General features: G+C 42.7%; 1 protein-coding gene and 1 long non-coding RNA gene across 11 annotated transcripts in view; one reads left to right on the top strand and one right to left on the bottom strand.

Annotated features, from left to right (window-relative positions):
- The window catches only part of LOC137662607 (uncharacterized), a 66,388-nt gene that overhangs the window by 31,846 nt on the left and 6,975 nt on the right, over positions 1-27,567 (bottom strand). For 6 of the 10 annotated variants that reach the window (XR_011048026.1, XR_011048022.1, XR_011048024.1 and 3 more), the window contains exons 2-5: positions 25,728-25,820; positions 25,401-25,543; positions 21,081-21,304; positions 19,105-19,209 (exon numbers count right to left, since the gene is read on the bottom strand). This is a non-coding gene — a long non-coding RNA (uncharacterized lncRNA). Of the gene's footprint in view, positions 1-19,104; positions 19,210-19,787; positions 19,887-21,080; positions 21,305-25,400; positions 25,544-25,727; positions 25,821-27,567 lie in introns of all 10 variants that reach the window. The other 4 variants (XR_011048028.1, XR_011048027.1, XR_011048025.1 and 1 more) reach the window with 3 other exon arrangements.
- On the top strand, positions 18,612-23,545 carry LOC137662606 (ferritin light chain-like). The gene is made up of 3 exons (XM_068399176.1): positions 18,612-18,794; positions 21,239-21,385; positions 22,675-23,545. The coding sequence occupies exons 1-3, from the start codon at positions 18,612-18,614 to the stop codon at positions 23,176-23,178; spliced, it is 834 nt and encodes a 277-aa protein (XP_068255277.1). The 3' UTR covers positions 23,179-23,545.

The following is a 27,567-nucleotide window of genomic DNA, read 5'->3' on the forward strand; positions in this document are numbered from 1 at the left end:
CAGCTCTGCCTCACCTCTTTGCAAAGAGCACTCAACCAAATTTCTGTTCCCTGATCTGTCCATTCTCCTTTACAGTTATAGTCTCAGACTTAGAACTGATGGAGATACGAAACACCAACTCTGGGGACTGCCGCAGACTGGTTTCCAGGTGGAGAAGGTTCAGGTGAACCTAATCTGAGAGACATTTGGGATGAGAATAAAAGGAGTCACCTGTAGCTGGGTTAATTATAACTTCCCCTACTATAGGACAGGACTGGACTAACTGACTATTTCTGCTGTCTTTGCTCAATGCACAATGACCATAGACAATGGAAAAAGCTGACAACATAGTCTGTCGGGTTTGAGGGTTTTTTTAGTCTGCTTAGGACTTTGCACATTAGCACAGAAAATATGAGTCTACATAAAGTTGCTCCTTTTTTTTTGAAGCAATAAGCTCAGGGGTAATGATCCTCCAATTTTGCTACTGGTGGTGTAGTGCTTTTTTGTGCCAGTTTTTTGTGCTACTGATGGTGCTACTTTTTTGTGCCAGTACTATCTGTGATACAACAGTTATTCGAATGACTAAGAAAAAGTAAATATGCAAAATCCAAGTTTGATGATTACCCCAAAATGTTCTACTGGGAACAAGGGATTAACTGTTAAAGCCAAATTCTCCTCTTCCCCGCCAAAAAGAAAAATTTCAAGCGAGGCAAAACCTAGAAATATTCCGGGTTGTGTGGGCCACCCTGCAATATGCTGATTATGCTTGGATGAGCGGAGTCATGGTTGGACTCGATGATCCCAGAGGTCACTTCCAACCTGATTGATTCTGTGAGGCTTCCCTAGATTCATTCTGCTTTTGATTTGCAGAGATTTGAAATGCAAATGAAAAGTCAGATTTGAGTCCCTGCAATGGAAATCTTCTAAATATTATTTACCAACAGAGTAAAAGAGTAATCAAAGACTAGAGGTTAACGAGTAAGAGTCTATTTTCTTGAAGAAATACAGAATTCCAATGTTCCTTTCATTCTGAAGTTCTTCAAGAGAGTCATGTTTGGAGTTAACACAACTTTTTCTTTGCAAATTTTTGTAATAATTATAGAAGTCTGAGCTACTGGAAAGAACAACATGAACTATTTTAATTAGCTACCACTAAAGATAACCCTTAACACCAGACAAACAATTTAACTGCAGTTATGACAGCACTGAAAAGTTACTATGAAAGACGCCTGTAGCTGAAATAGGCTTAAAAAAATATGAAAGGACTGTTAACTACATGCAGTTGTATTATTTGCTTTGCAATTGTTGTTTCATGTCAGCACATGCCCAAATCTACTCTGTGCCAGATAAACTGTTTACAAAGCAAGATGCATTAGAAGGTTCTCCATTTACATGGAACGCAAGGCACTATGAATTACACAGGAAAAAATACCCTCTGCGAATAGTTCCGTTTATCTTTTTAATTTCAAAGTGTTCCCACAGAATCACAGACACATACTGGTTAGCATAGACCTCCAGTGGTCTCTAGTTCAGTGATGAAAGCAGAGCCATGATAGAACAAGTTGCTCAGGGCTTGTACAGTCAAATTCTGAGCATCTCCAAGGACAGAGATTCCACCTCCTCTCTGGGCCCCTGCTCCAAGGCCTGGCATGCTCTTTGGGAATATTTTTTCTAGCATTTACTTTCCTTGGAAAGGAAAGCAAGGGAAATTTCCCTTGCTCCAACTTGAGCCTCTTGTCTCTCATCCCATTCAAGACAAGTTGGACTCTATCTTCTATGCACCCTCCCAGCAAGGTAGTTGTGGACAGTGAGAGATAGCACCTCTCCATGCTGAACAAGCCCAGTTCTCTCCTGGTGTATCACGGGCTCCAGCCCCTCACCTTGGTGGCCTGTTCCAATGTCTTTCTTGTATAGGGGAGACCAAAACCAGACACAACGCTTCAGATGCCATCTCTCACGATGCTGTGCAGAGATGAATAACCACCCGCCTTGATCTGCAGCTCCTGCTAGTTCAGCTCAGGATGTTGCACTGAAGATAAGGCGACTGATTGAAAACTATTTGTATGGGAAACTTTATCTGTAAAAGTGGCCAGAGGAAATGAAATGTCCACACAAATCACTGTATTCAAGTATTAGGCTACATAATTGGAGAGTACGTGTACAATATTACATAGAAGTTTCCATTTATTTCTAATGATTAATGGGTGTGCAAAATTAATGGGTTTTAAAATGAAATTGTGTCCCCAAACCTGAGGTTCATGCAATCAAACACTCATCTTCCCTTTTAGAAAACATTCATAAGTAGTGATATACTGGTTTTTTCTTAGTATGAAAGAGAACACAATAGCCTGTGTGGCACATCAGACAGCAGTTGTCATCGAAATGTCCTTGGGCCACCAGGCATTTCTTTGCTAAACAATCTCAGTGTATTATTCAGGTTGCATCACATCAGCAGTTAAAGAGATCTAGAAGCTGAATGATTTGGAGAGGCCTAGTGAGCTGGACTCACAACTGATCCTCAACTGTTCCTCCCGCAGGACTCACAACTGATCTCTACATGTTCCACTCACACTCACCAGAGGGTACTTGTGTGGTACAGGGCCAGGCTGTGTAAACCTGGCTGGCAATCTCATTTTGGGTCCAGGCTGTGGGAAAGGATAGAAAAGTTTTCTTTTTTCATCTACTGAAATGCTTTTAGCTCCTTTCAGATTTGTCATAACAATACACTTAAAGAATAATCTAATGCTGGCTTAAACCTGTGTTCAGTACAGACCGTTAAAAATGCCTTTCTCAATTTGATATGCTACACTGACGGATTGCACCTTCCTGTATCTATTTCATTCCCTTATGGTGGATGAAATTCAAAGGTATTACACAAAGTAATAGCTATCCCCAAGTGAGACAGCTAAACCTACAAATCTGGATGTACAATGAATATGATGTAGTCAAAGCTAATTAATTGCTCTATATCCATCATCATTCTGCCATTACAAAGCTTCTTCTCCTTCCTCTCAAGGGCTTTCTACCTTCATTCTATACCATTTCTGACTTCTTTCCACTGATGTCCAAAGCTCTAAGGCTCTCTTATATGAACCTAGGCTTCTTCCCCAGGCCTACCGGCATCATTTCCATGCATGTTTGTCTGAATTTCTTGCTGTTTTCTTCCAAAGGATGTGTATCTTGAGTTTAGTCCTGAAGATCTGAATTGAAAAGAAGTCCTCAGTGCCTTCTGGACGTGGCTCTGGAGATGTTTGCTGCTCATGCTTCACTCTCCGAGACCTGTTCTGAAGTCAGCAGAGACAGAAGCAAGGTGCTGTAACTACCTTCTCTCAGTATCTCCTCTGTCCCTGTTTCAGTGGAGGGATGACTAGGTAGGGAGCAGACTTGAGCCTTCCTCGCACCGCTCTCCTTCCCGAGCAGAGGCCTCGGCACACCCGCAGAGAGGCATCATGCTAACTGGCAGCTGGCACTGTCTGTCTCCCAGCAGCAGGGCATTAATAACCATTAACAAAATGCTATACAGTTCCAACATGATGTCAGCGGTATTAACCTCTGTCATTCCTGTATCAGCACTAGTGAATGACTATTTTTCATTTTTTTTCTTTAAAACTTACCTCTGAAATATTCCATAATGTTAAAACCAACAGTGGCGACTTAGAATAGCTCTTATTTTCCAATTTTGAAAACAAACTATCAGTTATCAGCAGTGACTATGTTGAGCAATAGCTGAATTTATCTCCATGATTTTTTACCAAGCTTTAAAAAAAAACATGAACCAAAGCAAAGCCTTCATTCCCTACAGACTTGTGAGCAGCTTTTGGGAGGTATTAAGGATCTGCCACCTATTAGTGAAAATAGGTGCAAGAGATTTGGGAGTTTTCTGGAACTGATAGTTTATGAGCAAATTACTCTGAACTGGTGTATTATAGCAAATCTGCTACTGCTTTCAGGAGTATGATATATAAATTTCTTTTCTTAGTTGAAGCTAGTAACCAGAGCACAAACAATTCTTTTTAAATGGTATACTCATAAAGCCTCTCACAATTGTACAGTATCTAGATATGCATTGCTGTTTCTTCCCAGCTCAAAACAAAATAAATGCCAACACTATAAACAGATGAGATAAGGTCTGTAGGGAGAGAGAGTTGGTATAATTTATTACAGTAATAAAGATAACTGGAACAAGATACAGTTTTCCATGTATTCAACCACATCTGTATTCTTAGATCACTAATAGGAACACCCCTGTTGAATTTCACTGTGATGATTCAAGGTCAATAAACCTTAAGATGATTTGAAAGATTGCTGCATTTTCAAGACTATCCTTTTCTGTAGTTACAGATTAAGAAGGTCATATTTCCATTGATCAATTTGCTATTTACTGGCAAACTCCAAAACACGAGATATGCCTAATCTAAGCTCAGGTTAAGTGCAGTTACATCCCCCTATCTCCTACAATGCTTTAAGATGTCCACTTTATCACGGTGAAATCTTTGGTTCTAGAAAATAGGATGGGGCCATCAGATAAACATTTGCATGGCAAACTAGTCCTGCCCATCTCTGGGTCTACACTCATGCCTAACAGCGATCACATTTAATATGTACAGGGAGTGGATGTGCAAGACCAGATGGAATGGGAATGCTCTGTACTCCCATGCACTGTATCAGCCACAGGAAGTAGTTGATTCTCCAGCTTGGGTTCAATGTGTTTGTTTTTTTTTTTTTTTTTAAAAAAAAAGCTTTACCTCTCCAAAAAACCCAGGAAGTTCATGTGATGTAGACCTTCAATTGAAAATTGAAAGATGATATAGAAGATTTGCCACTTTTGGTTCCTGTGTGTAGAGCAGCTGGTCCCCATAAAGGCAAGAATAAACTCATCTTCTCCATGAATGACACGGCAACAAGGGACACTGCCACCAAAAGCAAAGTCCGCTCTGTACCAGCTCAGCATGACCTCCATCACAAGGAGTGTTTCAGGGTGAGTGAGCTGAGAGCACAGCACAGGCACTGCAGTCATGTGGAAGCAGATGACAGGAAGGAAAGGATGCAACATTTGCAATTCTTCAGCCATGTTGCAGACCTCCTGAGAAAGTGTATGCTTCAGGTTAAATGAGGCCTTAGAGACACCCTCTACCAGGCAGTGAACCAGCCAGCAGCACCTCAGTGGGAGGCAAATCCGCATCCCTGTGGAAATGGCAGAAGGCTGATTAATTTGATCCCATGCCATCTCTAAGACAGTAAGAGATAGTGAGGGGCAAAATTTGTACAAACATACCAGTGTCTTCTTCCTTCTTTGGCAGAGAAAAGAAGGAGCAGATTCTACATGTCCACCCCTCCCCTGATCACAGCAGTCGGTAGAAGTAGGGAGGAGAGGGGTTTTCTGCAAAGTCTGTGCCTTTGAGACAGCAGAAGGGCAAGAGCTCAGTTTTACGACTCTTGGCCCCAACACAATTTACCATTTACAAACTAATCCTCCTTCGTTCGAGTGCACAAGGCCTGCTAAAGCTCTCATGTCCACTTCTCTGATTCTTCATTGTCCACACTGACAGAGAGAAGCCGAAGACCTAATCGGTGTGTAATTCAATCGCTGTCCAGGCTGTGTCACAGCACAATGCTCTGCTTGTAGTGCCACGGGTTAAGTCAGCCAGCTACTGTTATGCACCACAGCAGGTGTGAAGAATGTCACTCGGTCTAACTGTATGTTACCACTCTGTCAAGGTCCGTTTCTGACGCTACTTTCACTCACCACTTAATGGTTGTTTTTCCTACTGGCAGCAAGCTAATTGTCAGCTGTATGGTAAAAGGGCACTTTCAGTATTTTTGACCCTAAATTGGGAATTCCTGCACAGCTTAACATGGGCCTCATACAAAGTAAAACCCTCTGTTCTCCAGATCCTCAAAACAGGGAGGCCTACTAAAAAGCTCTTTATTTCCTTAGTCTTAATCCAGCAATTAATAAGTTATGACTTACTACACTCAAAGTGCTTCACTCTGTTGTTCCTCACCAGACAGCACATTGGACATTGCCACACTCCTTTTGAGAACGCCTCAAATCCACAAAGCTCCTTGGTACATAATTACATTTAAATCAGCAAGAGATAGGCACTTCAAAAAATTCTTATCCACATGTAGCTGGTTAAAAATCCCTGGAAAACAAAATTAAATGTGCTGCCACACTTAAATACAGATCTTGGGCCACTCGGAGAATGGCATTTGGTTCTTTTTTTAAAAAAATTTACTACTCCAAAAGGAGCAGAAAGCTGCAGTTCCATTTTTCTTGAATGATACCACAGTGCAAGGAAGCTGAGGAAGAGAAGTACAGAGGAAGAAGGCAGGGCAACACCTGCCACTTCATCACCACTGAAGCAGCAATGGGTGTGTATATCACCCAGCCATGCTACTGGGCGGATAAGGAGACAGTGGGGAACTATTGCTGATACACCCACAGCAGCATGAGTGAACTGCAATTTACTGAGTGGTAAAAACACAGGGACAGTAACCAGGAGCACATCAGAAGACGTCTTACCCTCACACAGATGTACATCATGCGCTTTCAATAGTCATGTGTGATGTTTCTTTCCACGTGTAACAGTGAAACGTCCAAGGGATGTGAACACAGAATGAGAACAGAAACACCCTATTTCTAATGCATCTATTTCCTTAACAGCCTTGGGAATTTCATTGATGTAGAGTTTCTGATGCTGTTTCTCTAATTCCTTAATTTTCACGTAGGAGCAATACAAATAGGAGGAATACCTGATGGAAGAGCTACACTGGCACAGAAATTGTACATGCCTGTACCAGCAGGAGTTTTTCATCTGAAAGAACGAAGAACTGAAGTCAGACGGATATCCTGACCAATCCGAGATGAGGATAAAACAAAATGGAAACAATTTCCCTGCCACCACATAGATGATCTTAAATCAACATATTTGGCTGTCTAGAGTATTTCTGTGTAATTATATACAACAATTATGGCTACCAATCTTACCTAATCCTGTCAAGGGATGAAATACTTTGTCACACTTTCAAATCCTGGGAAGGCAGCAAGGAGATGAAGAAAGACAATCCAGCTTCTTACCACTTGCTACAGAAAAGGTCATAATATTCATTATTCAAAACATGAACTGGACATCTGTATTTACAGCGTTTAACAAATCTTGCTTAGTGCTGAAGCCAAGCTGCTCATTTCACCCATGCTCATCTACTGTCATCATTGACGGCTGATTTCCAAACATGGCCAGACACCAGTTTACATGGCAGGGGTCATGAGACATTCTTGCATCCTGAATCAGGATTTAGCAATGCCATGTGCCAAGCCTTAGAAGCATGCAGAGCATTTGCAACTGAGCACCTGCAGAAATCCCATTTCCTGATAGAGAGAGGCCTCCAATATTCGTGTTTTACTCCTGCTCTTAGGCCAAGCTGTAATGAAATATGGCCTGAATAATCCTTTCATAGCTACACAGGGAAGTGTCCTTGCTTAGCATTTACCCCTCCTTATGGAGGTTCAGTGGGAAATTGGTTGAGCAATCAGCAAAGACACACCGAATGAAAAGCCTGGCTGATGGGATATGACTGAACCCATGCACAGGGTAGGGATACAAAGTGGACATGCAGGCTGTCAGAGAAACTGGAAGGACTGGTAACTTTAGCGAATATAGGTAAGAGGAGAGGAACCTAAGGAGTCACATTAAATTTGGTGTTAATGCTGACACACGCAGCCACAGCCAAAAGAGGGACCAGTGCATGCTCATGGAAAGGGAGGTCAGAAGGGCTGTCACTGGCAGCATGTGAATAATCAGAGAGCACAGGACTGCACAGAGACCTCTCCCAGGTCAGTGAGAACAGTCCAAGGGGAATAAATTGAAGACAAGCTGAAAGGGACTTAGAAGGGGCTGGTTGTGAGGCCAGCAACAGGAATGACTTTGAACAGCTTACACTGTAAGACTCCCTGCTCTGTAAGACACTCCCAGAATGCCTCCTGCTGCAGGTCTGGGTTGCCCTTACTCTAAGCTGCCTTCTTCCCTTTGAAGGCCTTGATTCCCTTACCCCAAGAAATTTGCATCCTTGTCCTGTCCCCTTCACTCTAGCCCTGGATTGCTGCTGCTTTACCTCTGACACAGGCCATCTATGCCTTCTCCTCAAACTCTGGCTGCTACATCCCAACATCTCTTTATGCTCCCACATTGTCTCCTCACCCTCCATTTCCTGTGGCTGCTTCATAACCCCAGATTATCTCTGCTTTTGTTTTCTTCCCTCACTGCTGGCTTTGGCAGTGTGAGTGTGAAGCCCAAGCTATCATATGTAGCAGACTATTAGCCTGTACGCTGTTCTGCGCCTCATCTCACTTGTGCCGGGCTGCTCACTGGAACCTTAAACCAACATCTCCAAACACTGAACAACTGCGAAATACTACCAGCCCTCAAAACTTCTCACACACTGCCATGTAACTGTATCATATCTTCAACTGACAATACAGGTTTGGCAGTTTAGAGATCAACCATTTGTCATGGCCCTGCTGGTCTTTAGTGGTCCCTCAGCCTCATTTTGGGAACCATCATCCATCACGGTGCTGTGCACGCTCAGTGCATGCAGAGTGACAGCCACTATTTCCCATTTCCACAAGGAAATGCGAAAACAACTGTTGTCTGCTCAGTGCTGGGTATAAAAATCAGGTCTCTGTGACACGCTCCCTTTTCCTTCCTTGCTGCTGATCAGCTCTTCCTCTGGGTACTTCAGGGGACCTACCCCCTCCTCTTGGCCATGACAGTGTACATTCAAACAGCTGCTAGGGCTGGATGAAGCACCTGCTCTGGGCAACAGCAGCTGGAGTTCATTTTGGGTCCAAAGGGCTGAGGCCAAGCAGGCTGACCGCATGTGCACTAATCCAGTATCATCACCAACTCCACCAAGAACAGGTGCTTCTTTGAAGAGGGAGGGAAAAACTATTTGGGGAGGAATCAGGGCTTTATAAAGGACATTATGGGCCAAGTCCTCAGCTGGTACATGCTCAGTTAAAGCATGTACTCTCTTGAAGTTATATGAGTAATGCTCATATGCACCAGTAAAAGGTTTGGCCCACTCTCAGTGCTGCTTCTCTTCTCTTTTTGGTTTTCCTAAGGATTTTTCATCTCCTTTCTTTGCTCTGCACTGATCTTCCTTTTAAAAAAAGAAAAGAAACCTTCCTGTCCCTTGCTTCAGACCAAACAGCTGAAAGTAACAAGCTACATATACTAGACTTCAACATCCTCCTCTACATAGGTAACAGAATCTTACTGTGGCCTGGCAAGACATGTCCCTCAGTCCTGCTTGAGTCCTGGAGTCCAGATCAGGACCATGCATCAACAGGAACAAGGGCGATCCCAGTCTGGAACAAATCAAATCAAACTCTGTTAAGGTCCCTTTAGAGAAGTCTTTCAGCATAGGCATCATAAGAATTGCCACGCACTTGCTCAGGCCAGTGGTCCACATAGCCCAGTGCATTATTTCAATGTATGGCCACTACAAAATGACATGGGGAGAGCACAAAAGAACCCTGCCAGTAACAGCTATTGGCCAAACTGGCTCCAAGGAAAGTTTTCTTCTTATCTCATTTTGCTATAAGTTGGTTTATAACACAATGCATACAAATCTCTTTTTTAAGTCCCTCTGAGTGTATTACCGATAAATGTTTGTATTAATTAAAGTGTCCATGTTTTTTCTTTTCTGAGTCCTGCCATTTTGAGCTCCAAAGGTCAGTTCCGCAAATCTGGCCTTGCTCCTTGCAGCTACACTTGTGCCTGTTTCTAGAGAACCTGGAAGCTCTCTGGAGCCTGAGAATGGAGCTGGATTCACAAGGGCAGCACCACAGAGCACTTGCAAAACCACTCTGCTCACACAACATGAGTAAAAGCAGTCTTTCCGAATTCCTGCCGATGCACTCTTAGAGGAAAACATGACCTTGCCACAGGCTTCTCACATGAACCAGTCACAGCCTTCATAACTTTGTATTCCAAAATTTATTTTCCTGAACTGCACATCTTTTAATTCATGACTTTCCAAGATTTAGATTTGTTTAAGTCACTTTCCCCTTGGGACCATGTCTCAGCTGGGTTGTATCACAAAAAAGAAGCAAAGCAGAGACAGTTGAAGGAGCAGAGCTGCTGGTGAGAATAGCACAGGCAGAAAAAATAGTCTCCAATCCATAACAGTTACTCGCGTCTCACCCACAAGTGCACACAAGTGTAGATTGTACTGTGTTGGCTTATTTAAATAAGTCTCCAAGAATTTCCCTTGACAAACACTGCAGTACAGGCTAGACAACGCCATTTCCTCACCAATGAAGAGGCATTCACACAGCCACACAGGAACAGCCAGTGCTAGAAACATATTCTCAGCTGCTGCAGACTCACAGATTCCCTTTGAGGCTTTAACCACAGTTCCAAAATTGGAAAACATCAAAGCACGTATAAACATACAAAGGCGGCAATATTGCACACTCATGCATCAGTTTTGTCCATATATATGCCTGAGGGAACCAAACAGCAGTCACCACTTTGCACACTTGATACTGAGCAGTACGGATACCTCTATGTTACTGCCCTTCACAGCAAAAGCCATAAACCACTCCTAGCATCTGACAGGCACAGAGCTCTTCCTAACCCTCTGAATCCTCTCTGCGGCTTGCTGTCACTGGGCACATTTCACACAGGCCAGCTGCACGGGATTTATTCAACCAGTTTTGGAGTATCAAAGCTAACTTTTTTTCGTCTTTGCCCCAGGCAGGCGCTTGGTATGCAGGACTTAGAGAACAAAATGTTCTGTGAAATTTGTAAATACTCAGCACAGTAATTTCTAAATTCTAAAAAAGATAGAAACTGGAGCTAGTGGTTTAAAAATCAAGCAGTAAAGCATTTCACTGCATCACTGTGAGTAATGCCACCGGGTTCTAAAGACCAGAATAAATAATTTCCCAAGATTATCAATTAATGGTGCTGACTGCCTTAAGTGATAGAAGCCAAACACACTCTGAGTTACACCTCATAATTCCAATGAAATCAGGAGAATGCCCAATTCAACAAGTCCTCTGCATAAAGACGCTGAAATTGAAAACAATTTGTTTGATCCTTGCAAACTGGCACAGAAGACTTTGCCTGGGACATACTGCCAGAAACCAGCTACAATCTAACACCTACCATTATAAGATTTTTATAATGTATTGAAAGCCATTCAAATGGAGTTAGGCAGAAAATGATAGGGAAAGAGATACCCTAGGGAATCACGACACTTTTACACTACAAAGGATAATATGTAGACGGCCTATAAGAGGTGTTTTGAGCAGAAAGCAGCAATAAAGGGTCATTTGTGACTGGAACCAGAGGAGGAATTACTTCATTGGAATTTAGCATAGCCTTTAGGGTCTATGATGTTTGAGTGAAATTATCCACTTCTGTTTTGTCTGATTCACCACCACTGAATCCACATTAATACAAAATTTAAAACAAACATTTAGCTGATGAATGTTCACATTAAAAGTTTCAAATAAAGAACCTTTTCATATTTTTTTCTCAAGCAGCTTCATTTAAACTTTGAAAGGATTCTTTTTCAAACAAAAACTGTGAAAAGGTTCATTTGTTATTTTTTGGTGACTACGAAAGCGAAAACATTTAGAATCATTTCCTCTTCACCTGCAAACATTTCACACACCTCCCACCACATCTGTGGCTTTTAATTTCTTCTCTCTCAAGCCAAGTAGCAAATGGCATCAATCAAACCATTTAACTCCCAGGAGTACCTGTACTTCAGAAGCAGGTGCTCTTGGTACTAGCAGGGACTCTATGAATATTGATTATCATCAGCAGCATACAGCAGCAAGACAATAAATAGTTTCTGGATCTTCATCCCTTGCCTGTAGTTTACTTCTGCTAGCTCAAATATTCTGAGTATGTACAGAGTACATCTGCTCATGCTCACTTCAAAGAGGTAGGTCTGATGTTCCCTCAAGGGCCATGTGGAGCACAGAGTGCACCTACAAGAGTTTACACTGCCTGGAAGGCATTACCTGCAGTCACTGATTTCAGATGGCACAGACTGTACAAAAAAAGGCACTGCCTTTTTCAACCTGTCAAGATTTATTTCCTCATTTGCTCAAAAGTAAGTACAGATTCTTATCCACAGCTGTGGAAAGGAAGGTAGAACAGAAAGGCGAGGTATACAAATTATGACAGACTTTAGGCAGTTTGGGATTGCACAACCCCCTTATGCAACATGTTGCCTGGGGTGCGCCACATGTTTTCAGAAATTCCACAGAATCCCCTCAAATTTGCTCCAGTGCTGAGACTCAGTGGCTTCAACCTGCAATAAGTGACTGGACTTATGATGCGCCATGGACAGACTGCAAGGATGAACCTTAAGTTTGCTGGCCTATGCTTTTGTAAATGTGGCTTGAAATAACAATTGCAAAATCTCAGAGGCAGATGAACCCTGCCAATTTATTCTAACTTACTCCTAAGCACAGCCTCTTTAAAAAAAATCAGACAGGTAGTATCAGCCAGTACCACTTGAGATTAATAGTCCACTTACAGCTTAAGGGCATTTATAAGAGAAGAAATGGAGATTGAAGGGCCAAGTCTCATGCTGACTAGGCTGAAGCTTGCTCAGCCTGGCTGCCAGCCCTGCGCAGCCACCAGGCAGAGCAGCACGGAGCACAGACAGCCCCCAGAGCTCCAGCTCCCCTTGCTGCCTCTCTGCCCAAGCCACACCGCAGCTTCCCGAGCACTGGCAGAGGCTCTTAAAGACACAGATGAGCTGAGAAGCCTAGTCGGCACACCTAACAATTTTGTAAATACGAGAAAAGACCAAGGGAGAACAACATAATGTAGGTGAATCGTCAACATTTAAAATTGCATTGGAAAGAGTGATACATGCTTAAGAGAAAATAGTAATATACGGCCCCTAGACACAAGTTAGTAGTGGCCGCAGTGCAGTTTTACCTGCAGCCCCAGCATTAAGAAGTCTGCACACGTACACAATCACACACACTCAGACACGGCCATATGCAGCTTGAGTTGAGATGCAGCAGGATAGCTGGAGGTGTCAGGTTGAGGCAGGACAACGGTCATAGCCAAGAGTTTACCTATGCAGTTAGCTGAGATGCAGTTACATCTTCTAGGCTTGACTGCAGAGCTCCCCCAGACACACAGACCCCAAACCTGCTGTTGGCATGGAGCTTTCTCAGGGTCCCACAGAAGGGAGGGTGGGAGCAAAGGGAGTGGATGAGGCTGCCTGAGCATTGTGGTTGTGGCAGCAGCTGGAAAGAGCCTACAGGGAGAGAGAGGAGAAGGGAGGGGTGCCTGGGGACCGGCAGGAGGTGAGGGCAGGTGCTATGTAGGCAGGATGTGCCCTGAACACCAAAGTCACTGGGCAGCTCTGAGTATCAGCCACCATGGCCATGGAGGCTCCCTGCTGTGCTGCAGGGCACTGGGCCTCTGAGGGCCCCTGCAGCACCCTGCCGAGAAGGAGCTGAGGCTGCCTGTCTCCTCAAGGCATTACCTGAAGGAAACTCTCTGCTACTGGAAGGGTCCCGTGGTAAAAGCAAGTGTTAATTACAGATAATCTAATTTAAATGCTGCAGAGAAGAAAATAGCATGAATTAGGAAACCGTTCTATACCTCTTCTGTGACACAAGGTTAAAGATAAGCTTTGCTTGTATTTCATAAACTCTTTTGAGCTTGTCTTCTACATTTGTTTTAGACACGGCACAGACATACCCACAGGCTGTGGGTATAGTCTGTCTGAAGGACAGATTTTAATCAGTGAAGTTTCAAAGAACTCTCTATATATCACAATGGTTTATATTATCCAGCATTTGGAAAGTTCCTTAATTAAGAAATTCATTGCAAAAGAAGACAGACAAACAAGCCAACTTCTCAATATCTGTGCCATGCAGACTTGTGTCAAGGAAGCTGATGGAACTGAGCTGCCCGAGATAAAAGTTACATCAGAGGCGCAAAGTGTCACAACTTTATCAGGCTGCTGATGCAAAAAACAGAATGAAGGCAAAAAAAGACATGGCTGTTCCAATACAGGATGATTCCATTTGAGGATGAAGAACATCTTCAAACATCTCAGCTGGCTTTAAACACTGCAGTAAGGGATGTTTTGCAAATATAAAAATATCAATGAGTGGAAGAAAATCTTTGCCTCTTTAGAAAAGGAAAGCAATGGAAAACTCAGCTTTGGAGTATTTGAGGCAAGTGCCAAAAAAAGGCACTTCAAAAATTACTTCCAAAACAAAAATTAATCCAAGTATTTTGCAAGCAGGATTTAATTGGTGGTACCTCATTTTAGTAAACTGAAAATATATAAAATACATGTAGATACAGCCTGGTAATTTTCAGTACCTATAAGCCTCAAAAATAGGCTCCTGTCTGCTCTGTTTGATATGAACAAGATCTGATTTCCAAGAGACTAGGCTCTAACTTTTACTTTTGGGAAATCTTTTTCTTGTATTGCTAAAACACACCGATTTCACAGCACTACAACAAAGTGGACCTTTCCATTTGTTCAGTGACATACAGACAAAAAACATTTTCCAGAATGTCCACCTCACAGCCTGGTCACAGTGCTATTGTCACCACAGGGCCATCTCGATGTTTTGCTGATGACTACTTTTACTGTAAGACAGTTTTAAAAAGTTATTTTTCTATGCTTACTTAAGTAGTAACTTCCCAAATTTCGTGCTGTTTTTTTAACTTTATGAGTCATACAGTGCAAAAAGGCAACAAAACAACTCAGAAGTCTTGCTGCTTTTCCTCCATGGAAAAAGGAAACAAAAAAGAGTGGGATCAGATAAAACAGTGAAATGAAACACCTGTGGGGAACGGAAAAGCATTCATATAAACGGGCTAAGTGACTTCTAGTCGAATACAAGCAATTGTGAATTCACGGGTGTTCGTATGAATCATTCTCCATTTCCTGCCAGAGAGCTTATGTTTCACTTAATTACAAAATGAAATCATGAATGAGGAAGGCTAATTCACAGGCATACATATCATGCATTTATTTATTTATTACTGTTCCTCACATAGCCCTCCGTTTTCATCATAGCTATTGATGGGCACTGAATGATCACGTAAGAAAAAAGTTTGGCAGCATTAGATATGCTATTTGCAAAGCACATGAAAAATCTGTCACAGCTAGAAAGAAGCTAACAGATGGTGGCTGGAGAGAAGCAACAGCCACAACTCTTGCTACCTGTGGTTAAAGAACAAACAGTATCAACTCCAGATTACAAAGTGCAACTTAAAGAGCCTAGCTTTAAATGAGAGAGAATCAAGGCAGAAAACGGCCAGGTACAATGAAATGTTTGCAAAGCAGTCCCAGCAGAAAGGATATTTAGAATCATAGAATCACAGAATCATTTTAGTTGGAAAGGACCTTTAAGATCATCGAGTCCAACCGTTCACCTAACACTGCCAAGTCCACCACTAAACCATGTCCCTAAGCACCACATCTACACGTCTTTTAAATACTTCCAGGGATGGTGACTCCACCACTTCCCTGGGCAGCCTGTTCCAATGCTTGACAACCCTTTCAGAAATTTTTCCTGATATCCAATCTAAACCTCCCCTGGCGCAACTTGAGGCCACTTCCTCGCGTCCTATCTCGTACCTATTTTCAGATGATTGCAAAAGCCCACTGACAGTTACAGTTCTCTCTGCTGCACTCTGCCAAAGAATAAAAAGAAATTAAAAGGAAGGGGGAGAGTGTGTGTGGGGGGGGTGTGGGGGGGGAGGTGTAAGAGAGCTTATTTTGCTGGGATTTTAATTGCCGTTCTGTATACCACGCTGTGGGTGTTTGGCTTCCCACTCTGCCATACCACTTCCAACACTTTAAAACATGTTGCACCAAAATCATGCCAAATCATAAAAACTAATAAAGACATCTTTCATGAAGGCATGTGCCTAACATTACACATTTAAATAATCCTAGATTATGGGAATAAACAGGGTCAATCCTGTCACCAACCCTATTTACAGATGTCACCAACCCTTTCCACAATGCACATAACTATCTGCTCTTGCTTTTCCTCAGTCAAGATCACTCAGTGTCCAGACCCTCTTCACCCCAACATCAGTTCATTGAGGAAATCTGTGAAGTACCTTCATACTTCAGGATTTAGTGAGAATAAGGATCTAACCCAGATTCACTTGTTGTATCAAAGTCATATGCAGATACCGTTACCCCAAGGGGGTAACAACTTCTCTAAAGCATACAATTTGGGAGAGAAACGTAAGACTTTCCCTTCATCTTAGGGCAGGTGGAAAAAAAAGCAACCTATCTAAAAGCAACTCCACCTGACAGCAGGCAGCTGCACTTACTCCATGCCATGTTGAAATGTTGTAACTAACTAACAAACTGAACAAAGCTCTTGTTCCCCAGGATACAGTATTTCTTGAAAACCAAGACTTGAGACCACAAGTTTTTGGAACAGATGATACTTTCCTCAGTCCAGATACGACCAGCATGTGACACCACCTCATTGTATGTAGCAAGAATCCCTATGTTACTTTGTAATGGAATTTTTCCACAATACGTTTGATTACGGTACAAACGACGTGTATTTCCTTTAGTTCTATGAAGCACAAAGTAAAATAAATTGAACAGTGTTCTCATAAAAAGAGGGGTGAAAGAACATATGGAGATTAAGGAAATTTAGAGTCAGTTTTCAGATCAGCCCCATACATCACAGGTGGCCTTAAGAAATGTCTTTGCGTCTTAGTTCTCCATCACTGAAATGGGGTAACTTAATACTGACTTCCAAGGGACCAGAAGTCCACTAATACAGATAGATACAAGCGTCTATGAGATCATATGCTCAGAAATTGTCATGGACGCACACCTAACAAAATACAACTACAAACTTCCACAGAAACACTAGCTAACTTGCTTTCTATTGCGACTTCACACTTCAAATTATTTGGACTGTCCACAGAAAGGAGGTCATCAAGCATTTTATTTAGATTAGGATGTCAATGCACACACACACACACAGACACCACTCTTGCACTTACTCTTCCAATGCACTCAAAGGATTATTCTGGAATAATAAAACACTAGCAACTATTTTACCTGCTAAAACAAAGACATTTGGAATAACGGAAGCCAAAATGTAACTGTCAGAAGTACATCTTCCCAGTAAAAGTCCCTAGTGCCCCAGTGAAAAGCAGGACCCTTATCGAGAACTTCAGAACAAGGTCATATATTATTGAACTGTCTTGTCAGTGAATATATTGTAACTTATGAATTTAGGTACTTACTTCAGCCTTGCAAACATTACAGGCATACTTTACTCACATGTAGTTTTACTCAAATGCTTAGAATAAGCATATGCTTAAATGTTCTTCTTTTTTTAAAATGGGAACTTAGCACACTGTTTTACATTTTATTTGCTGAAACTTCTAATTTAACTTAACTACAGCATGAAGAATCAGAAGAATGAAAAAATGGACGATTACAGTAAACAGAGGACTGAATAGCATAAGAGATGGAGGCACCGAACTAGAAGTACGTAAGTTTCTTGTGAGCAATTTTCTCACATTTTCATGTGACTACTCTCAGACGATGTGTGCTCTGCTCTAGGTAGTCAGATCCAATAACAATTAAAATGTGCAATGGAATAACGATTCTGCCGTTAGCATCCTGGGTTTGTGAGGGAGTGGGGTGATCTGCTAGAAAAATATTCCACAGAATGGCATGTAGCATTAAGCTTACTAAACAGAAAGTCACTGAACAAAAAATTATCAAATTTGAAGGGTGTTGAGATTACTCATATTTCCACTCCACTGGCTTGAATCTATTAAAGGTAAATAAATGCTCAAGCAATAACATGCAGAGCCCCATCCCTACAGTAAAGCAGTTGAAAAAGTGGGAAACCTGTATTTTGAAGTTACTGTACAAACCTAGGATTATTAGTTACTAAAATAATGAAGGTGGTTTAATCTGCCCAGATAGGCCCAGTGCAACACAAATATTTTTAGCACTGTATCAAAACAGACAAAGAATTACCGTGTAGCCAAGACATCTATAGATACACTGCTAAATTGCAGGATTTTTTCACAGCTCGCTCCCTCCCTACGACTGCACCTGACTGCGAGCTGCCGTCAGCTGCTCCGGCCTCGGCTCTGCCACACTGCGCTTTCGCACATCGCTCGCTGTGAAAAGGGTGTTTAAGCGTGGCCGTCCCTGGCTACCGCCCCTCAAACAAGCTGTGGAAATGCCGGGTCACGGGCCGGCCCTTCCCGCCCTGGCAGCGGGGACATGCGCTGGTGCTGAGGGCCGAGGTACCGCACCGCTGCCGTGGGCCGGCCCCGCACCTGCCGCTCCGCCGCCATTCGCCGCGCAGGCCGGGCTGCGGCGGGGATGGCCGGGAGGGACGAGGCTCCCCAGACGCAAGGAGCGCCCGCGCTCCCGCCGCGCCTGCCCACGGGCACGCACGAAATGGCGGCGCCCGCCCGGCTCCCGCCCTCCCCCGGCGCGGGCCGGGAGGGAGGCGGGGAGGGGGCGGCCCGGCGCCGCCGTGCGCGGCAAGGTGTGTCCCAGGTGCCCGGGCTATATCAGGCGGCGCGGCGGGGCGGCGTGGTGGCTCCATGGCGGCGCCGGCCATGGCTGAGCCGCGCTCTAAGCGGCCCCGCGTCACGCTGCCCGCCTGCCCGGCGCACCGCCCGCTGCCCGGCAGCCGCGTGAGGCAGAGCTTCCCGCCCGCCGTGGAGGAAGGCCTCTGCGGGGTCACGGGCGCCCTCCTGGAGCTCGCCTACTGCCTGCAGGCGCTGGTAAGGCGGCGGGCCGGGTCCGGGACCGGGCGGGGAGGCCCCGGGAGGTGGCCGAGGGCACAGCGGGAGACCCCCCCTCGCACTGCCCGGGCAGCCGCCGGGCACCGGGCGGGCGGGGTGAGGAGGTGCCCGGGGCCGGGGCAGGTCCCGCCGGCGCTGTCGGGTGTTCAGGAGGGTTTCAGGGACGGCATAGCGTCACTTGACACAGCGGGATGCGGGGCTCTTCTCGCATCTGCACCCTGCAGCGGAGCAGCTCCCCTCTCAGAGCCGCCAGCCGGCTCCGGGTCCGCGCCGCTACCTCTGCACTCACCCCGGCGTGGCTGCTGACACGGCCAGAAAAACAACGACGAAGGTCTGGAACAGGTGATGAATCAGGCACTCGTGTATTTTGGGTAATTCGCACATAGAGTTACGCCTGTGGAAAGAGGGACAGGAACAGGGCGTGCTGACAGCCTTGGAGTATAACTCTTGGGTGGTTTTCTCCCAAACTTTGTACATAAAATAGTTGTGCGTGGTTAACTGATGAACTAACAGTTTGTGAGCGTCGCTGTCGGCTTAGGATTTTTTGCTCCACAGCAGGAATGGTGGACATGGATTTAAAAAGTTCTCTGTTATCGTGTAACATACATGCCAAAATTGTGTCTGGCTACATATCAAATATTAAGGCAACTGTATTTTAACAAAGCCATTAAAATCAAAAAAGCAAAATTATCAGTGCCGTCCCTTCTGGTGCCAATCTTCCACTGAGAAGCAACACAAACTATATTCAATAGATCCCCAAGATCCTTCGATCAACCTTGATGTCAAGTATCAGTCCAATAAAAATTTAAGCATGCAGTAAAACATCTACTTGTTAAGCATGTGGATTAAAATAATACTAGTGATTGGTAGCTGGGTGGGATGGAGAAAGCTCAATTAGAAATTGACTGTGGATAAATCAAATGTAGAAATGTGAACATCTCAAATAGTTAATGACTGATATAAAAGATTCACCTTAACAGTTAAACAGGTGTGGTAACTTCTGCTCTACTTGAAGTCATCCAGCACACTTGCACGGAGGAACTGGTTATAAAACACTGAATCTGGACTCTTCTGTCAACAGAACCATGAATGAATGACTTCAGGAAAAGGATTACGCAAATATTGCAATGAATGTTTTCAATAAAACATTCCAGTATGTACTTTCTCTTGAATGGTTTATGGTCTCATATGTGTGTGTTTGTGACAGGTTTGGGGTATCCCACCCAGATGGCCATAAAAATATAAGAGAAAAACATAAACTTGTATATAACTTTTCTGCATTTTTTCTAAATAGAGCAACATAGATAAATCACAAGTATTTCATATTAAGCAGGGTAACATGAAAGCAGGGAAGACAATAGGAAGCAGAAAAACTTATGAAATGCACATACTTGTTCCTTACCCCTCCTAAGCAGGCTACAAGCCAACAGCTTGATATGCTGTATTCCAGTCCAGAGTATGTCCAAGAGACAAAAGCTGTGCTGTATTGCATATGCATGTTTAGGGAACCAGCAGAACAAGACACTGTAGCTCTCTCAATTTGGTTCTTTGCATATTCCCAGCTGCTGCCTCTCATTCTCCTCAGCATCAGAGCTGTGCAGAGCCAATGCTGAAACTAGTACAACCTGGTGGCTCTCCTTTGCTATCTGTCTCTAGTACATTCTCTTTATGGGACAGCAATACCAGGGATAAAATTCTTCTAATGTAAGAGCTGATAGATCTATTAGCATAAATATTGCAGTGGTTAAAGTTGTTACTTTCCCATATAGAACAGAACAAGACCTGCAGTGGGTTTAGGGTTGTAATACTTCTGAAGTATTCCTAGGCATGAGCTACGTACAATATTAAAGGTGTATACAGTATAGTTCAGTAGCAGTATTCTTTATTTTGGAATAACATTATCCATATTGAAACTGATAAATAGATGCAAAGTTGTGCCTGTTCTCTTTTTGGTATTTGCCTCATCTTTCTCATACCTTTGCAAGCTAACTTTTCACTGGAATGCTGACCCCAAGGGATAAATCATATGCTCTCTGTGCTAGGACTGTTTAAAAAACAAAACAAAACAAACTCAAACAAAAACCCCACACAAAACACAACAACAAAATACACAACACTCCCCCCAACCACCCACGAGTAAATATTCTGAGGATCTCTGACTACCACTGAGAACATCAGTACCATACTTACCTGTCCAGTATTAAAGGACAGAAGGAGTTCTAGTACAAGTATAGAGATTTTTCATTTAAGACCGTAACTACTTACTTGATTTATTGCAGAAATTTGGATTAAGGTCTTCGAAGTGATTGTGCTGGTAGAACAGCTTCCATTGGAAGGGTCTCCCGAGTTCTGATAAAGCGATGGTCTGCTGCAAGTGAGTCCCATCTGCAGCAAATCTTAATCCTTGTTTTTTGTGTGCTTAGGGTGAATATTTTGATCAGTCACATGTGGCTCTACCAAATGTTTCGAAGTTCTTCTTGCATCAAGCTCTGGAAGAGAGAAAAGCAGCAGAGGCTTTGATGAAGTACCAGCAAGAAAGAGGAGGGCATTACTGTTCTAAAACCATCCAGGTTGGTATTAAGTAGACTTTCAAGCAGTTGCAGTCTGCAGTAATTACTCTAACTTCTTGCATTATATTGTTGGTACTTCAGATCTCTGCATTCATCCACTATTAGATTTGTAGATATAATTTCCCTGTCATGTTAGTGTACATGGTTTTGTTCTTGATTGTGATGTCTAGAAACCATCAGACATGCAGCCCTAACTCTAGGTGGTTGCTCTCTAGCCCAAAAGAATAGGAACAATGATCCCCTTTCACTCAGCTGGAGACTGCTGTTTCCAGTCTGTTGTAATGGATTATGAGACAACTCTTTAAATGTGTTGAAATAGCCCACTTGTCTCTTTCACACTGAAACTAAATAGAAGCCTAGAAGCCATTAGCACCTAAGAAGGGTGGTAAGGAAGAAGGGAGGAGAAACAGCCAGTTTGGCGCAGTAATTGATCTGTTGGAGCATAGCTGAAGATAGAATTTGAACTAGAGATCTGACTCAGGCTTGCACAGGTACAAAGGAATAACTCAAAGTTATCAGGAAAAAAAAACCCACTTCATTTGTTAAAGACCAAGGGGCTGATTCTCCTCTACCAAATTAATATTCTGTAAATAGTCAATACAGAATGCTCTTCTTTGGCCTATCACAGCAGTTGTTAAGCTGTAGAAAGTAAAAATAAAAAGGCCATCTTGAAAAACTTTCTAAATATTCAGTTTGAATCAGGGAAGACCTTACAGTGGCCTTCCAGTACTTAAAGGAGGCTACAGGAAAGACAGGGAGGGACTCTTTGCCAGGGAGTCTAGTGATACGATGAGGGATAATGGTTTTAAACTCAAAGAGGGTATATTTGGATTAGATATTAGGAAGAAATTCTTTCCCGTGAGGGTGGTGAGACACTGGAACAGGTTGCCCAGGTAAGTTATGGATGCCCCCTGCCTGGAAACATTCAAGGCCAGGTTGGGTGGGGCTTTGAGCAATCTGGTCTAGTAGAAGGTGTCCACTAGATGATTTAAAGGTCCCTTCCAACCCAAACCATTCTGTGATAGTGTTTCCTGGTGTAAGAACACTCCTCAGGCATAGCTGCTGCTATCTAAATCTCTGTTCCTTGAAAAAGTGCTTGGGTTCTGCCAATTCTGTATGTTTGTAGCAATCCAACTCTGCAAAAAAACAACAGATGCTCCAAACCAGGAGTTGTTGCAAAATCCTAGCACATCTTGTTTAGAGAGCCAGGTAAGTTGCAAGAAACCCTCAATGAATACAGTAAGATGAGCTGTTCTTGTGAATAAATGTAATTCTGTCTTTGTTTTTAGAAACCAAACTGTGAGTATGCAGTCGGTCTGCTGAAAGCCCTGGAAGTAGCAATGGTACAGTGGAAAACTATGATACGATACTTTGAAGAGCTTTATGCCCTGAGTATTGAAAATGCAGACCCTCATAGCGCAAGCACTATCAAGAAACAATTTATTGGGCCCAAAATCCAGAAGATCAAGCTGATGGGAGATCTACTGACCAATGCTCGCAGGCTTGACTGTTCCCAAGATGGCAGAAATAGTCTTGGGGATTACTTTATGGACCGGTTCCAGAAAGAATTCAGAACAGGCATAGAGCCAGAGTCTAGTCAGCACTGCAGCCCCTGCCCGCCTCTCCAGCAGTGTACAGGAGCTGCAGAGGGTCTGAAGCGACCCCAGAGAGAATCTTCCCAGCACAGAAATGGTATAGGGCCAATATATGCAACCATACACTGCACTACCATGCTGCCACAGTGTAATGATGGGACAGGAGCAAAAGCGAAACAGGGCAGGGAGGGACTTTAATGCCAAGGCTGCTGCAGCTACAGGGCAGCTCCTAAGGCAGACGGGTACGGAGGGTGGCCTTGAGACCAGAACTCAGGAGACGTTGCTGTATTGCTGCTCCTGCTTTACACTCTGTCCCCTCATCCTCTGTTGAGTCACAGCTCAACATCTAGCCCATACCGTTTTTTTGTTTAAATAATAATCAAGGTTGCTAGTTACCTAGGTTGTTGGCATTAGCCATACTTTTAACTATGCAACTTTTCCTAGAAGCCAGAAGCTTTTAAGCCTCTTTCCTGTCTTAAATGATTAACAGGATTAGTTAGTGCAAATTATTTGTAACAGTATATATAACTTTTATTGAAAAAAAAACCAAAATGCAACTTTAGTACAAGGGAACTTCTATGTGGCAGAAAATCCGAAGATTTAGTTTTATATTATTAGATATTTTATATTAACAGATATTTTACATTACTTACAAGTATACTAACATAATGAACTTTTTTAAAAGACTTGCTTTAAAACAAAGTTTTCTTGTCTTATTTCTATCATAGTAGCAATTTTAATAAGTGGTCTAATTCATTTACTTACCACCTTGCTAATTCTAGTGGTATACTTCTCCAAGATGAAGGATGCAAACATTTCCTCAACAGTGGCAACAAGACAATATGCTGTTTTTCTCTACAGTTTTTTGCCTAGTTGGCTTTCCTCATCCTCAGAAAGCAGATGAGAGAGAAATTAGGGGTTCTCATTAGATGTGATCTGTATAGGTTCTAGTGCACGTTTTGCAAGTGTCACTGAAGACACTAGCTCTAGGGCTCTGTCCAGACCTAACCTAGGACAGACCCCTATTTCAGCTGGCTAAATTATGGTATTACTATTGTACTACTGCTGTTTCTTGTATTCCCTATTTTGGCCCTCAGTAGAGGAATAAGATCCTAGTGAAAATGCAGCACGCTTAACTAGAATTGCATCATAAAGAGTGGCCATTCATTATTTTTCATTTAAATTAGGGCAGTGTTCAGTTAGGGGGGCTATTAGCATCAACACATCTAAGACTTTTACATTAGCCAGCTTGGTTAAAGTTCAGAGGTGTCCAAATTCCTTCCATTCCTCTCCTACAGGAATGCCTCTCTTTCTGTACACTGGCTACCACGGTCACCTAAGAAGAGCAACTGGCTAGATCAGCTGCCTGCAGCTAGGCTTTTTTTTGTCATTATATACAACATCTTTTACGTAATTGGGGTTTGCTTCATTGAAAGACTGTCTTACACTTTTTTATGTCATACTGTAAGCAATACTCCCATTATGCTTGAAAATAAATTCAGTTCAGTGTTAAAAATGGCGCTTTGCATCTAGAGTGTATTCCTGAATTTACCACATAGGCATGCTGCTATTCTTCTCCAAGAGATTTTGTATATGTATACAAAACTGCAGCAGTACTTCTGTACTGCTAAGAAAGTTGCACAAGATGGAAGAGTAGACCACAGAATGAAAAATAAATGTCAGAAAACTGCATTAAGATAAGAACACTACACAATGCAACATCTTCAGTAAACTCTGACTTTTATACACAGCTGCAGTTAAGTAGCCATTTCTGCAAAACTGCGTTAGCCCACCTACTTCCTGTTGGTGTTGAAACGCAGGACAGACAATTACAACACAGATACTTTCCCAGTCTTTCTGTTAATATGATTCAATGTGACAGTGCGGGGGGGGAAATCACTTTAAAACCACCCCTGTGTTCATCTGTAAAAATACTGCAGTGTGCCACAAGAATGGCTTCCAGCACATCTAGCAACATGCTAGATTTGCCTGTGTTGAGATGGCTGCTCTCTAATACAGCAGTAGTTTAAAAATATATTTCCATCTGGGCTAGATTTCATCACCCATCCTCATGCTGAGCGTACCTTAGTCAACAATTAGTTCCACTGACTGCAACTCAACGGGAGTAAGAGCAATGGAATCCATCCCTCTCAGTATTAAAATAAAGCTAAATATGAACAGAGCAAAGCTACTAACTGAATTCTAAACTAGTACCATATAAAACCACTTCAAATACTACTGATAATGTACTGTGATGAACACTTCTACAACAGTCTTATCCTTTAAGAGTTGGTGACCTTCTGAAACGTAGGTACAGCCTCCTCCATGGTTTCCAGCACTTAAGACTCTCTTTTTTACCTTAAATGAATTCCAACATAACAAAGAGCTCAACATTTAAATTTTTTCAAAGCAAGACTTACTTGCCTCTTCTTTTTCCCTGAAACACTGCCATGTCTGTTTCTCAGAAACTCTTCTCGTATTCATCTTTGTAGCCAAACACATCCGCACATTCTCAGATTTTAGGTCTTTCTCCCTTTTCCAAAACACATTCTGGGCCCCCTGTCTGAAGAGACAATTCTGTTAATTTTAGATACACTCACAATCAGCTGTTTTCCCAGTCTCTGTCCTCTGAAAAAGAAAAGAGAAATCAATCAGTTACTGTACATAACAAGCTCTTGTCCACATTCTGCTTCTGCTGAAAGGGCACATATGCTTGTGAATATGATCTCAAACTTCGTTAACAATACCTGTCTACTGTGTATAGGATGAGTCTGTCCATGCTGCTCAGCACAGGAAGTACAATCTGCCTCTGTCTTCCCAGCTTCGTCTTCAATCACACCCTGAAAAAAAAAGGAGACGAAGGATGAATGTGGAACAGGTATAAGGGCAACAACACGTAGAGAAACTTAACAAATTCTCTTTCTCTGCTGAATGCTTGTTCATACGCATGCTCTGTATCTGTACTTCCAAAGCAATGCCTAAACCATCCAAACACACCATCTGTGGCAGCTCAGAATAGCTACAGCAGCACCAGTACCCTAAATACAGCACCTAATCTTTACTGAAATTATGAGTTACAGCCACAGAGGCTTCCAAACAGGTATCAACATCGGCATTCTAAATGCTTGCCATAAGCACTGCCTATGGTTGCATGGAAAGGACGCTTGCTGCTGCCTACTCTCAGTGAGGAATTCACTTAAAGTCCCTAGGTGGAGATCATGCTGTCCTTTATCCTCTCCACTGTGGCCACACAAAATTGAGAAAAGCACCTCAGGATTTGTTCTTTACAAGGACTTTCTTTCAGGCCCCATCATACAAGGCAACATCTTTCTGGACAAGCCCATCTTTGAGAATAATACTGGAAAGTGAGTGTTAGTTCTGGTGGCAGCTGCAAGAGAGGAGTCCTCAAGGGCACCTTCACTGCAAGATCACTCCAAGCAGAATTCACCATCTGGTCACAGCCTTTTCCTGACTTTTTCACTAAGGTGAAGTCATGCATTTAAGCGCATTCATGGGCAACTACTGCCAGTCTCCTTGTATTGGTTGTCCATGTCCCACCATTTGTTACCACTTCGCCCAAGGTAACCACTATGCACTCCAGTCCCAGAGTGCCTTTTCCTGGGGTCAAATATAACCTAGAAACACACAGTGGCAGAACACATTACAACACTGGCTAAATATTAGGTAAAATCACCTTTTCCACAAATGAAACCTATGATAAGGAGGGAGTTTAAGTGCCTTGAGTGGGTCACACAGCCAGCATCAAGCCTTGATATCCCAATTTATATGTTCAGTTTTTACAGCATACAACTCTTTCTCACTTACTATGCATTATTGTATACCTAGCACTATTTTGACTACAAATTATTTTTACTTTCTAAACTGTTCAATAAATTTTTTTTTTTTAAAAAAAGCTGTTCATTCCTTCTGGATCAAAGAACCTCTGTGATAACAGTTGAAGTGTTTCCACAAGTTTGCTACTCTGCCTCTCAGAAACAGCTGGGAGATACACTTCTAAATGTGTAAGGGTGGTCAATAGCTGATCTCCTTGACACATATCGCTTTTCAGCATTGGATACAGTGAAAGAACAAACTTGTACCGAGTGCAAAACATATACTTTTTTTTTTAAATAAAAGTTTTATCTTTTGGGGATAATGACAGAATGTGACTATCAGTTCTTATCTTTGTCTGTACTTGAAGACATTTAAGTAAGTAGAAAACGGGGACTGCACATTAGGAATTTTTGCAAAAACCAAATCATATAACAACAAAAGAAGCCATCTGCATGATAGCTTCTCTGAGAAGTCATAGGCACAGGGACTGGGGACTAGATCATTGATTGATATTTTTTTACCTTTTCAGATTCTCCCAGTCAGCCCTTTGCCCCACTGAAGACAGAGCTTTGCTTTTGATTCTGAATGAATTGAAATTTCACCAACGTTTATAACTGCAGAATGAAGATTAATTTTCGCTCATGGTACATTAAAAATACCCAGAACTATTTTAATCATGAAGTCAATGAAATTACACAGTTGAACTGCTGAAGTGCTTCTGTATCGGAAAAAGAACCGAATTTCTCATCCCAA

The sequence above is a fragment of the Nyctibius grandis genome, chromosome 4 (assembly GCF_013368605.1).
Source record: "Nyctibius grandis isolate bNycGra1 chromosome 4, bNycGra1.pri, whole genome shotgun sequence".
NCBI classification, from domain to species: Eukaryota; Metazoa; Chordata; class Aves; order Nyctibiiformes; family Nyctibiidae; genus Nyctibius; species Nyctibius grandis.